A 13,498-nucleotide genomic window follows, 5' to 3' on the forward strand; every position below is an offset into this window, starting at 1 on the left:
ACGGGCAGACGTCTCACATTGTGCTTGTTTTGGCAAACAGAGGAGGCTGGCTGCTTGCTCTAGCAGCTTGTTGTTACTCTTCTTCTTCTACTAACTTCTTGCTCGCCTTTGAGAGAAAACTGCTTTGTAAAACTGTCAAGTGTCAATCAGCATCACCACAAACGTCTTTTCAAGCCAGGAGGTAATCCAGGGACTAAAGCAGGAGTGGGTTTACGGCATTTAGGAATCATTCTACCAGGTGAACGGTAGCTGATTTATACAGGCATACAATCTACTTGCAGGCTAGTGAATTCATTTTTTTCACAGCGTCACTTTTTCAGTTGAGATGTCTCATGTTGAGAGCAGCAGTCTCTCTCTCTCACTCTGTACCCAATTGTATCAGTCGGCATTCACTATAGTTTATTACATTACAACAACTACCAGGGTCAAAAAACATGAAACTGGAATTGTCCCCTTTTCTATTTCATAGATTATAAACATTGGATATTTTAATGATATATTGACTGCGGAACTGGAAATGTTCCCAGTTTGCATTTCAGAAATCTGGTCACCTTACCCTTCCAACGAATACATTTCTTATTTGACTTTAAAAGTTTTCATGCACATTTTAAGCATTTCTACTCAGGATTCCATATTGAAATGGTCAAAACTTGCTTTAGAAAGTTGGATAGAAACCCAGCTAATAGGCTATCCCGTCTCAGTTCATCAGAGCTAGAACCAGTCCAAGCCACACTAGCTGATGAATTTTAGAGTTCAGCAAGTCACGGACTAATTATCCACGTGAAATATTCGCAAACTTAATAATACCAAGCGTGCCCCCAGCAATCACCTCCCCTTCCCAAAATTGCTAATGCTAAGATCCCAAGCAGCCAAATGATGGATGATGGAGCCTATGAAGCATTTAACACATTTCCAGACGCGTAGGGACGTTAACTCATTAAATCAATCGGGAGCCAAAGCTGTGTGGAAACACCTGTTCTCAATCTATATTCTACCCATCATTTATTCAAGCCTTTCCCTTAGCAATATTAGCAATTACCTACTGGAGTTCAGCCAAATGGTATGTCAGATACAGAGGATTGTTTCTCACGCCGGCACTGGTTCATACCACGACTGTTTAGACAGACCATCTCTATAGAGTGAGTGGGATGAAGTAATAAACAGTCCTCAGCACATAGGCTCACTTGTTAAATAAGGCCATGAAGACTGGTTCAGTGCGAGTGCAAAGCGTGTGTGAGAAGGCCATGAAGACTGGTTCAGTGCGAGCGCAAAGCGTGTGTGAGAAGGCCATGAAGACTGGTTCAGTGCGAGCGCAAAGCGTGTGTGAGAAGGCCATGAAGACTGGTTCAGTGCGAGCGCAAAGCGTGTGTGAGAAGGCCATGAAGACTGGTTCAGTGCGAGCGCAAAGCGTGTGTGAGAAGGCCATGAAGACTGGTTCAGTGCGAGCGCAAAGCGTGTGTGAGAAGGTCATGAAGACTGGTTCAGTGCGAGCGCGAAGCGTGTGTGAGATGTCGCTCAGAACGTGAACTCCTTGACATGAGACTTTGGTCTCCTCCTTGAGAACATCTGTTGCAGCTGCCATATAAACTCCCTGCTTTGAGAAAGCAAACAGAAAGTTCCATTTTTGCATTGCAGTGTACCATGGCAGAACGGATGGTTTTAGCCTCATTGGGATTGCCATGAATACAATTCCCCTTTCCATAAAATTATTATTTTAACTTTTATGTCTCTGTGATTTGTGGCTGGTTAACATAAATACAGTGACTGAAGACTGGTTGTGCTTATGGTAACCCCGTATAGCTGAGCTAGGGCACACTGCTTGAGTGGATATTTTGTGTTCATATGTTTATTTCATCAACCGGTGTGTATAGTTTCAGCAGGAGTGTGGCTGAAAATTTCTCGCACGTGTTCTGACGTTAGTTTACAGCATTTAAAAACTGTAAAAACCTGTTTGGAGTTATCTGTTGATATTTTTTTCTGTCTATTGAGAGCACTCTGAGGATTTCTCCCCCCCCCCCCCCCCCAAAAAAAAATGTTATACAATGGGGGAGAACTACAAATATAAAATCCCATTTCTGCATTTACTAATGGGTTAATCAAACTCGCCCAGCCATAGTTTACCCCAACTGTTGGCCTTGAAAAGGGGACTTGTCCTCTTCTCAGGAGTCGAGGAAACACTCCATCTGTGCTCCACAGACTTTCTCCTATGAGTCACCCACTTGCCCCAGCCAAAACCAATTACTCCCTGGCCAAAAATGACAACCTCATAAGTCAGTTTCAGATTCATAACCATTGATTGCAGAAATGGAAAATTAAGATAATGTATCCCTTTTTATATTTTCTTCATTGACTTGCAAAGAAATTTGGTGTGAGAATGTTTGACTAACCGATTATTTGGACACTATGCAGGTTCATGAAGTAAGTGGGAGTGAGAAGGTTTTCACTGAACGTTATATTGGAGGTGAACACCACACAGCTGATATCCACATGGTCGTAGGAATCTACTGTTTCGAGGATCTATCAATAACAATCAAACAATCCCTTAATGTGCTTGCGCACTTCCAGTTAAAACCATTGATGTCTCTTTGCATTTGTGTCTTTTAAAGATGAAAATAGTACATTTAAGAGTTTGAGTCCATGAACAAAATCACTCCACAATTCACAATGAAATGTTCGTCATTTTGAATTTTATAGTAATACAGTTTATTATAGCTTCTTGGACCTTTATTTTGGCATTGAGTGGGCGAAGAAACGGCTTGGAACACATTCTGGAGTCTGGCTGATAAGGATTCCAATTCTAGAATATCTTTCACTAACGTGTTTTACTGTGCTGTATTTCATTCCCAATAAATTTACATGGACCTCCACCACTTTCTCCTGACTGAGGCAGACTCACCACAGCTATCCCATTGGCTTCTTGGAGATCTACCAAGTCAGACATAATAAAAAATGTCTGTTTTTGGCCCCTCTGAAAATATATTCAGAATTCTCTTTTGACTCTCACCAGTTATGTAAACAGTGATTTGCCTGCTCTTTTGCCAGCACTGGCCCACTGCAGATGAAGGTGAACTGAAATATGCTTACACTGCAGCATGTGGCACGCCCTCCGTGAAAGAGTATAATTATTCTATTATATTTATATACAGTAGAGCGCATGTTGGAGCAGTCCATACTGCAGATGGTTGTGAAATATAAGTTGAATTATTTAAATAGTCATTTTGAAATCATGCCCTTCATTGTACAACTAGTACTACTATTACTAGTAGTAATAATTACAATAGCCTACCAAAATCATCCTCTTCACCAGAGCGTTCCATATTGACAAGCAAAGATGCCTTTTTAGAAGAGAGTCCAATATGAAAGGATGGTTGAGGGAGTGGTTGTTGGACAACAGCAATTGACTGTCACTGACCCTTGCCACCCTGGTCACAGAGCCATAACATAGGATTGGTGTATAAAGCAGCAGCACGACTGGTTATAAGCATTTATCATCGTGTGTGTGCTACCTGCAGTTGCGTTTCTGTTTGCAGGTCAGCAGCTTCAGTCTTTGTTATGGTTGTCTGTCTCTTCAGTGTCCACTAGAGGGACTCATTTCATAAAGTGATCAGTTTTGCTTATTTTCCCCTCTGGGCTTCATCATTCAGCACTGTTAGCGTCTCAGCTCGTAAAACTCCTCACGCATGCCCTTGGCCATCTTTGCCTTCCAGATTACATAGGGAACTGTATGCACGGCCAATGTTTATTTGCATCTAGCTTAAACACACCTCAAATTGCTCGACGAAAATATGGCCGCCCTAGCAACTGAGAGTGGTGTAAACAAATTTCTGTTCTCCGTGTGTGGTCTTGTACCTCCCAGCCTACTGCCAGGCGAGGGTATTCATTCCCCTGTAGCGCCTCACACGAACAAGAGCCATAACAGGAGTGTTTACCTTCACTAGTGCAAATAACCGCTCTGTCAAAGCAATCCTGGCATAAAAAGCATTTTGTGTTGCCTCCAAAAGCTGATGACGTCAACCCTGATGATTGTGTATTACATTAAATGAGACATATCTCTATATTCTTGGCTGTCATTTTCAGTGGTGTTATACTGTATTTATGTTTTTGCATAGAATGTAAGCAGATATACATCAGAGGAGTTATTTTTCATAGATAACAGGCCACCATAACCCAAAGCCGCACAAGATCCCAAGATTTGCTTGGTCTATATGTGTAGTCATTTGTAGTCTAGGCGAGTATAGCCATAGTGTAGTCACGTCATATTTAGGCCATTTGACTGACTTTAAATTATCATTTTTCTTTTTTTTTAAGAATGTCTTTGATGTTTAAACAAATAATGCACATGCTAGCTGGTTCTCTTCCACTTCATATCAACAACAGTTTAACAACATAAAATAAACCCAACAATAACAAATCAAACCTGAAAAGGACAGCCTTGCGCAAACAATCGTGAAACCAAAACAAATGTACACAAATGTTTAAACGATGGAACATAATTGATGGCCATGACCGTATACGTACTTGATGATGTATAGTCTCTTATTGACTTTAATTTCTTTTCAGCATAGCATAATGTAATACGACCAGTAGATGGCACAGTATAAACCTAATCAAAACACTAATGTCTTTGTCAACTTGTCAAGAAATGTTAAAGTTTTTTCACCATGCATTTACTGAGAATACACGTGAAATATCGCACCACAAAAACAGAATAAATCAAAGCACTGCTTTTTAAAGCACAACACTTCTTGGTATCATCTGACATTTTCTTGCCAGTTTATGACTGTGACTCATGTAATATATGAGGAACATGAAGGATCACTAGTGTAATGTGTTCAGCCCAACACAGATTTAGCTAAATGGCCTCTATGACTGTGAGAAATGCACAGTACTCTAACCCCATGTCAGTCATCTTTCTCCAAAGCGGCCATTTTTTTTATCTTAAGACTTCACTCAGTTACAGAGGGAAGATTAACTGCAGGGTTATGAGTATGTATGTAGTTATAGCACACTGCAATTTTAAGAGGACTCAGACGTGACATTCTCGCTTAAACCTCATTGGGTTAAAACAGTGAATGTATTTGTGGTACAAACATATAATCATTCCACTTACGAAAACAGAACAGCTCTCCCTAAATGAAACAAATGGGAACACAGCCTTGTGTGAAATAAAGGGGTCTAATTCATCTAAAAATCCTAAAATGTTACCCTTAAATTATGGGCTCCTGCCTCCTCTTAAAATAAAGAATCTGATTAGGGTCCACCCATCGTGGGTCTGGAGATTTTCCCACATCTGGCTTGGTAAACACAGAAGAGCACATTTCAGTTCCTTATCTTATAGTACCTTTGTAAAGGGTCTGTGGTATGTCCAGTCTATTAAGTATTCTTACTTTGTTACGTGTTACATCTTCTTTATTTACAGAACAATAAATACCTATTTGAACGGTGGTCTGTGGTGTGAACAGTCCATGAAGTATTGTAACATTGTTGCATGTTAGAAAACAATAAATACCTCATTGAACTGCTCTTGATATAATCTATAAAACCTCTGTGTCAGTTACTGACACAATTATATCAAACGTAATAGAGCATAAACTACGATCTGAGCATATCAACGGAGGCAGGCTTCAGTTATCATTAGTAGCTCGAATCGAATCAAATTAGCAAAACTTCCTGCACTTAATTGAACCTGCTGTTAGCTGCTACAGTAATAGTATAAGGCCTTTCAAAATGACTGTTTAACCAAACCCAAAACTTTTCTGATTGTTCATTCTCATAGACACTTTAGACTATGATACAAAGAGAAGGTAATAGTCCTTCTACAATGGTAGACACAAGAACCGTTTCCCTCACTCGCCTTTAAGGCTGGTTACTATGGAATGCTTTTCCTTCTCCGATGTCCCTCTGATTATATGAAAGCCATACAAAGGAAATTGGAAAGTGTAAACACAGGGAGGGCTGTGCTCTAAACTGTCAAACAGATCTGCATGATTGAAGACAACCTACGCCACAGAGTAAACATGGCCGACGATGCTGTACATCACTTTGAAATCCTGCAAGTTATGGCCAAAGATGTGGAGTAACAAGGAAAGAATGATTCCTGACGATGGACAATGTGGAAACTAGAATCCAGACAGTGGGTAAAGGCTTTCCAGAGATATATTCTCACTGACCTTTAGGATGGAGACACAAGCGGGTAATTAACTGTGAAATACACTTGACAAAGCAATGGATACAAACTTTAAAAGTGCTATTTCATTACACACTGTGCTCTCAGTAAAACATCTAGCTAATCCGAGTGAAATTAGATATTAGATAGATCAAACTTCTTTTAAAGAGAGTGACAGCATCAAACCAGGACACATAGCTTCTACCACTGGCTTCACATGATTATCATCTAAGCAATAACATAGAGGGGAAAAAACTTCTTCTTTTTTTTAAAGTTGAAAGTTTGTTCATACACATTCTGCTTCAGAAAAGCAGCCCAAATCCAGCCAATATTCACAAGCTCTTAATGATTCTATCAGTTCGTGAGTGTTTACACAAATATTACAAATTGCAAACTCTTCTGTATCAAATGTTTTGCAACATTGTAAATGTTCTACAACCATCTAGCCTCCTAACTTTCAGCACATATCATTTTGAAGTAGGTGGAGAAGAAACAGTTGTTATTTGTCCTCTGTACATTTTACATAGTCACTCCATCGATCGGCAGTAAGGATTCCACCAAAACCTGCAGTGGATCTCACACAAATAACATACCTCAAACAATACAAGCAGCTGTCCCCAAAAAATTGTATATACATTTTATTTTACTGTGTCTTTATTACAATACAATAAACAATGTAACTACCATTTACCAGCTATTGAAGATGGGTATTAAATATATTATGGGACAATATGAAGTCATCACTGACAAGTACATTGATGTGGAGTAGCGTTTGATCATCTCAGTGTTTTTGTCACTGATAATGATATAATGAATGGCTACTATGCCATTATGGTTAAGGTATATCCAAGTTAATAATAGGACATCATAGAAAAACCTGAACACCTTCTATCACCCAAACAGAATTGTTTATTCAACTAAGCTGCCTTTGCTCCTCTCTGCTAAAACTGTTTGAACATTATCACATGAGTGACTCATGTGGTTCTATAATCAGGGTTAGTTCACCCACAATTTGAGTCACTACTTGTATTTTTGTTTTTTTCTTCTCAGAAGATAAAATTAGTTTGTTACCACAATGACAAAGAAACTCTTTTTGAACACTGACAGTGGACACTTCCCCCCTCTAAAAAAGGCAAAACCGTGACCATCAAAGTACTCCATCCAACTCCTGCTCCATATTCTAAGGATCCTAAAGTCGCCTGGCTATTTGGAGGGCGACAAGCTGAAATGTGTGCATTCTAAAAAAAAGTATATTGGACGGTGGAGCTGTTAATTTAACAATTCTTAACGATAGGTCTCTGGCCAACAACATTGTTCAAATAGTTTTCAACTTTATTCAAAAATATGCTTCATGGTTAGTTTTGACCTTAAAGCAACAGTGTGCAGCAAGTTGCCACTTTTTGAGGTATGTTTTCAATGGCAACTATCAACTTCAAATTAATTTTGATGGTATATAATCATATGAAGGACAGATACGCACACCTGTCATTCTCACTCGCCTCCCAGGCTATGTACTCTGTAGTTCTGTGTTCCAGGGCGAAAATGTAATAAATGCTTTGAGAGCGCCACGCTGCACATCTATAGTGCCAAAAGACACCAGTTATCATGGTAGCAAGCTTTTTGCAGTGCCATTTGTGGTGGTGTTGGCCAGGTTTTTTGCCTGCCTTTTTGGTATATGGCTCACTAGGTTTACACCAAAACTCCTTACTTCTGCTTTTAGAGTCATGTATTTCACACATGTTTATCTCCCAGGCATCATTCTGAAGGCATTAAGGCATGTGTGATTTAAGAATATCACTATTCATTTTTGACAATTTGATCTTTTTTTTCCTTCAAATTTTTTGAAATCATCTGGGAACAGCATTGCTTTTTGTGATTACATCCTGGACAGAAGGAAAAGTGTAAACGTGAGAAGACAGGCTGAAAAGGGAAGAATAGGGAGTCAGTGAATGAGTTGTAAGAGCCCTGGACTGTTAGCCCTTGAGACACATGCAAAAGAATCCTGTAGCCTACACATTTTTATACAAACAAATAGGTGAGAAAGATGTATGAGAAACTCATCCTTACCACCTAGAAGTGACAAGAAGTGACTCTCTGCGGTGGCAAACTAGCAAGGTAGACTTTACACAACAGACACAGCTTGTGCGATAGCAACAATACTTACATGTAGTCATTTAAAAAAATGCTTTTCTCCAAAGCCATTATAAATTGTCATCAGAATGTGTGTTCCGATAGCATCGAACACATGACCTTGGTGTTGTTAGCAACTCACTTCACCAGTTTGATGTACAGGAACACTCGATCCACAGGGATGGATTTGGAGTCATCAGCCACGTCCAGTTCTCCCAAACATTGTTTTGTGCTTTTCAAATAGTATGCCATAGCTGATTTATTCCCAGAAAACACATTCACTACCTGAACATGGTCCCTACTGCTGTCTGTGTTCTTATCACTTCTACTGCTACATGGAGCAGCAACCAAAAGACCATCTCAGACCTTTGAGTGTCTTTCATATTGTCTTTTTATGGCATGGTTAATAAAGTTCACACTAAAAAACAAATGTGTTTCAAATCTGAAGAATACATTTATAGATTAAATGGAATGGGATAAAATAATCAAGATTATCATTATTGTATGTTTAAGAGTGTCTTTGCAGGCATGCACTATACGACCAGATCCATACACTGACTTACACAACGGTTTCACACTGATCCCGACAGGCAAATAAGGTGTGCTGAAGTTGCAAGTAGCATTTTTGTTTGTTTGAGTTTTGACAAATTGTATGATTCAATGGTTACTTTATGGTTGACTCAAGTGCATCACCAGGTGTTTTTCCTAATCATTGGCTCTTGGGACAGTTGATATATATTCATTGATATCAGCGTGGAATGACTGTATGGCTGCATCACGATCATCCTATTCATCATGTTTCTGTTGAAAACAAATTTGAATTTCATTTTGACGTGTCATTGTGTGAAATATTATGAACCGGTCTAAATTAAATGGTAAGAAAGGTATTAGATTAACGTTACTCTGTGCAGCTGTCTTTGGGATCTAAATATCATAGTACCAACAAAGTGAAACGTAGTGAAACACAGCATTTAACACAGCAGTACAAAGAAACAACTGAGATACCATATGAATTCTGCAACGTATGTTGCATCTTTAAGTTAAGGTCTTTTTGGAGACATGGAAATATTTCAGGCCTGAAATTTTACACCTGCGTGAACTGCACCCATGTAGATGTGGATTTACCCCATGGGTGGGCCCCTGAACTGGGCAGATAGGGTCCACTCCTTGTTTTCAATCAATGAAAAGTCCAATATGGCAAAGAGGCCCATTTCCTGTTGCCACAAAGTGACAGAAAACCACCACCTGTGCTCACCTCTGAGTGACCCGGAAAAGGTAAGCAAAAACATTATTCCAGCCTCATGAATTAAAGGTTATATATGAACATTTTAACTTTGGCCTGCTGCTGGAACATGTTGAACTTCAAGACTGCTGAACAGTCCAAAATTAAAAATTAACAGAATTAGTCAGAAAAGAATATAAAATAAATAAATAATAATAATGTAAACATGTGGTTAGATATGACGGTTCTTGTTCTTTATTGTTATTAAGAATAATATAAGTTACTTAATTTCAACAGTCCAATCTTTATAATATTAGGTTAATAGTCGACGTTACAGTGTTGTCCTGATGGTAGTAAGGTCTATCTTTTTTGCATTGGGCTAATTCTTCAAGTCGACCTGGTCTCGTTCATTGCCTAGTTTGCTTCATGAATTTTCTTTAGTTCCTCATTTACGTTCTCGTCCATGTTGTGTGGCTTGGGAGTGGAAGTTCGGACCTCCTCTGGGCTCGCTGAAACTTGAGGCCAGTGGACACTATTATTTTTAAAGATGGAAACGCCAAACAGCTGCAACGAAAAAAAGCCCCTCTAGACCACGAGGCTTTTTGTTTTCAGGTGTTTCACTCTGTTCAACAACAAAAACGACGCCCCAAAACCATTCTGAGAACCTCAACTGTATGCCGACTTCCTAGCAGAGGCGGATAGGGCCGAGGTAGCTTTAAGGCTCCCCTGAAGTTTGAGATGAACACACGAGAGTTCTCCACTTGGGTGGTCTCTCTACTTTGGTGAGCTGTTGCTAAGCAGCTAATAATAGTCGTGTTTGCTGAGTAATTTTTGCCCTTCTGGAACCAATCAGATCCAAGAAAGTCCGGCCATCTGACAGCCCTGGAGGCGGGCTTTCGATTCTTTTTTACCTTACCCCTCCTCCTCCGTCCCCGAATGGAGAGTGTTCTTTTTTCTCATCTATTGAATCCCAGAGATCGCCGTGTCCCGCGGCCTGAGGAAGAGCGCTCAGAATGCTACAACCACCGAGCCATCGACATTGCCATTGTATTTATGGAAAGCACCATCTCCGCTTTGTGTTTTGATATCAGCAGCTTTTAGAAAAACTGTGAACGTGGGAATAGTTGGAGACCTCCGGATCGCGAAATGTTGGAATGGAAGGCGCAGACTCTGACTCGCCGTCCCAAACAGGAGTATGAAGTACTTTGTGGATCTGAGATCACCAAGAGAGAAACTTTGTTTCCTTTGGATATCCAAAAACGCTTGCTGGGCAATATAATAACGTGGTTAACAAACAGCAAAGCGCAGGTTCTGCAACATGGCCTCGGCTGTTAATGTCTCCTCTGAGCAGGAAAACAGGGACCCCGATCGGCCGAGGTTAACACGAAGAAATAGGGGGATCTACCATACAACTGCATTGGATTTGGAATATTTGCAACGACCGAGTTACTGTGATGCAGCTTTTGCGTTGGAGCAAATATCCCAGGTGCTTTTCCCTATACCTGTTGATGTGCAGCCCTTAAGTTGCAGATAGACAGTCAAATTGACCAACCTTTATCAAGTCGCTAGGTAACGGGATAGCTACAGAGGGACGCATGGGGTGTCGAGAGAGTGAAGTTTACATGTGGCACAGTAAAGACAGATAAGACGTTTCTCAGTTGTATGTTCACTCGTTACTGTTTGAAAGTAATCATTGCATTACCCATAGCTGCTTGTTTAGTTGTAGCATCTTAAGCGAAAAGAGATCTGGACATTAGTGACATCCGAGGACTGAAGAGGCGTATGATTTTATGTCTTCTCAGTGAGGAACAGTCTATAGTAGCCGACTAAATTCCCTCGTGGTAGACGTCGAGAAACTTCAAACCCCTAAAACGTCTCAGAAATGTGTGATAGTAATTTGAATCGGGAGTGGGCAAGTTTTCTTCCCTCACAGCTGAAGCAAAAATCCATGTGGCTGCCCTCTTCCGTTCACAAATATTGTCGTAACTCCCTCCGTGATGGCTGCTCCAGTTCCCAATTCTCATCATTCAGCGTCCCTTGACGCTATGGCAATGCATCTGAGAGGTGGTGTAGCTGTGTAACCCACGTGCACCATGGTTTGATACGACTCGCTACATTGGCGTTCTGAGTTAATAATTTCATTTGTTGCACTGAAATGTTAATGCTGACAACAGTGTGCTAGTGTAACACTCACTAAACATTTGCCACATTGAAAACGATACATTGCCTCATCCCATTATTTCTGCAGAAGTTAGACACAAAGTGTCCTTGTCCACCCAAGCCGTCCAGTAGTTTACTTTATGCGATGCAGGGAAATAGCTGTCGGGAAGAACATCCCATGGTGCACCAAACACACACTAATATTGCTAATTAGAGTCAGTCAGATGTTTCTCAAAATATAGGTCTGTCTGTCTAACAGTTAAAAACTTTGAAGAGGATTGGTCAGATTAACCACCAACACACTGCATCTACTGTTTAGTGGCTGTAGGCTAACTGTATAACCTAAAGTATCTTCCACTGTCAGTAATAACACAGTTATAACAGTGAACAGACAAATGCCTAATTAAGTAGGCTAACACATTGTTAACAGTACCCGTTTTTTAACAGTAACAAGTCTAATGTTCGGATTTTCTTGTTTCGTCGCAGGGGAAGGCGACTGGAAGAAAAGCACCGCTGTGGCTGAGAGCAAAGTTTCAGAGACTTTTGTTTAAACTGGGGTGTTACATACAACAGAACTGTGGAAAGTTTTTAGTTGTCGGCCTCTTAATATTTGGAGCTTTCGCTGTTGGCTTGAGGGCAGCTAATCTAGAAACCAATGTGGAGAAACTTTGGGTAGAAGGTAAGAATCACTTTCTATTATTTTGTTCGCTGTTTAATTCATTAAGTATTTACAGGGTTGGGTGGGGGGTCTTCCGTGCCAGCCAGTGGAATTGTTTATTGTAAAGGGTCCTGGCAAAAGTCCAGATCAAACGTGAAAACAGTTCATTTCAATCTGTTGTTTGCTGCACGAAAACTTGCCATTTAATTCGTAGGTGCACAAATCAGTTTGGATACTTTTAACCAAATATTTATGTGACTGTAATTAGCAAATCAAAAGAAAGTTTGAGGGCTGAAATTTTGTCAAAGCCGCCATTTTGTGAGTGTGTGCGAGTGTGTATTTGCCTCCAGCAGTTGAATTTGATCCGCGTTGCTCAGAGGCTGTGTGTGGTCCTGTTTTGGACGGCTTTCAACTTTCCAAAAAGATGTCTTGGGGTTTAAAGGGGAAGAACACACAATGCAGAACGCCAAGCATGTTATTTTAACTAGTCATATTTTAACACTAAATCAACTTAGAAGTATTCCAACGACATTTGGTGTATAAATGTTTGAATCGGAATAGTTTAAGTTTTTGAATGGGGGAGGGGCGACCTGAGTTTTCGCCTGTGATCCACATTCCAGCAGTTAACATTGAGAACGCCTACGGACCTGGTGTAGACATGACTAAGGAGTAACATATGATTTATTTAAAATGTGATCAAAGTTCCAGTTCGACTATATGTTATTACATTTATAAAACGAGTTGTGGGGTCATGCAACCAAGTATGCTATTTAATGTATAAACGTTTGCTTGAAGCATCAGATACAATAACTCTTCATTTGAGACGTCATGAAAGACATTTAGTAAAGTCTGTTCTCTAGCTCACTCAAGGTCAGTTTTACTTAAAGTCATTGGAAGCTTGCATCTGGCTCTGAAGGGTGTATGTGTGAGGGGTCCCTGTTACATGGCATTCCTCCTCAATTTAAAGGGATTACAGTAATCCTCATATTGCTGTTATGAATGCCTGGGCTTGAATGGTGGGAAAACTGAATGGACATCATTTAATCATCCTCTCAGTAATAGATGGAGATGCCTCCCAGATGATAACCACACTACCTGCAGCAATTCAATCATGGCAGTTTAGACAATTCTGTGATTGGACTACAGCAGGTGGTGTATTTAC

The 13,498-nt window shown here is 40.1% G+C and overlaps 1 protein-coding gene across 1 annotated transcript in view; it reads left to right on the plus strand.

Moving 5' to 3' along the window:
• Positions 1 to 10,237: 10,237 nt before the first annotated feature.
• ptch1 (patched 1) overlaps positions 10,238 to 13,498 on the plus strand; it is a 48,380-nt gene continuing 45,119 nt past the window's right edge. The window contains 2 exon segments of the mRNA XM_031585505.1: positions 10,238 to 11,004; positions 12,165 to 12,357. Of these exon segments, the coding sequence (XP_031441365.1) occupies positions 10,837 to 11,004; positions 12,165 to 12,357 (361 nt within the window). The 5' untranslated portion in view covers positions 10,238 to 10,836.

The sequence above is a fragment of the Clupea harengus genome, chromosome 18 (genome assembly GCF_900700415.2).
Source record: "Clupea harengus chromosome 18, Ch_v2.0.2, whole genome shotgun sequence".
NCBI classification, from domain to species: domain Eukaryota; kingdom Metazoa; phylum Chordata; class Actinopteri; order Clupeiformes; family Clupeidae; genus Clupea; species Clupea harengus.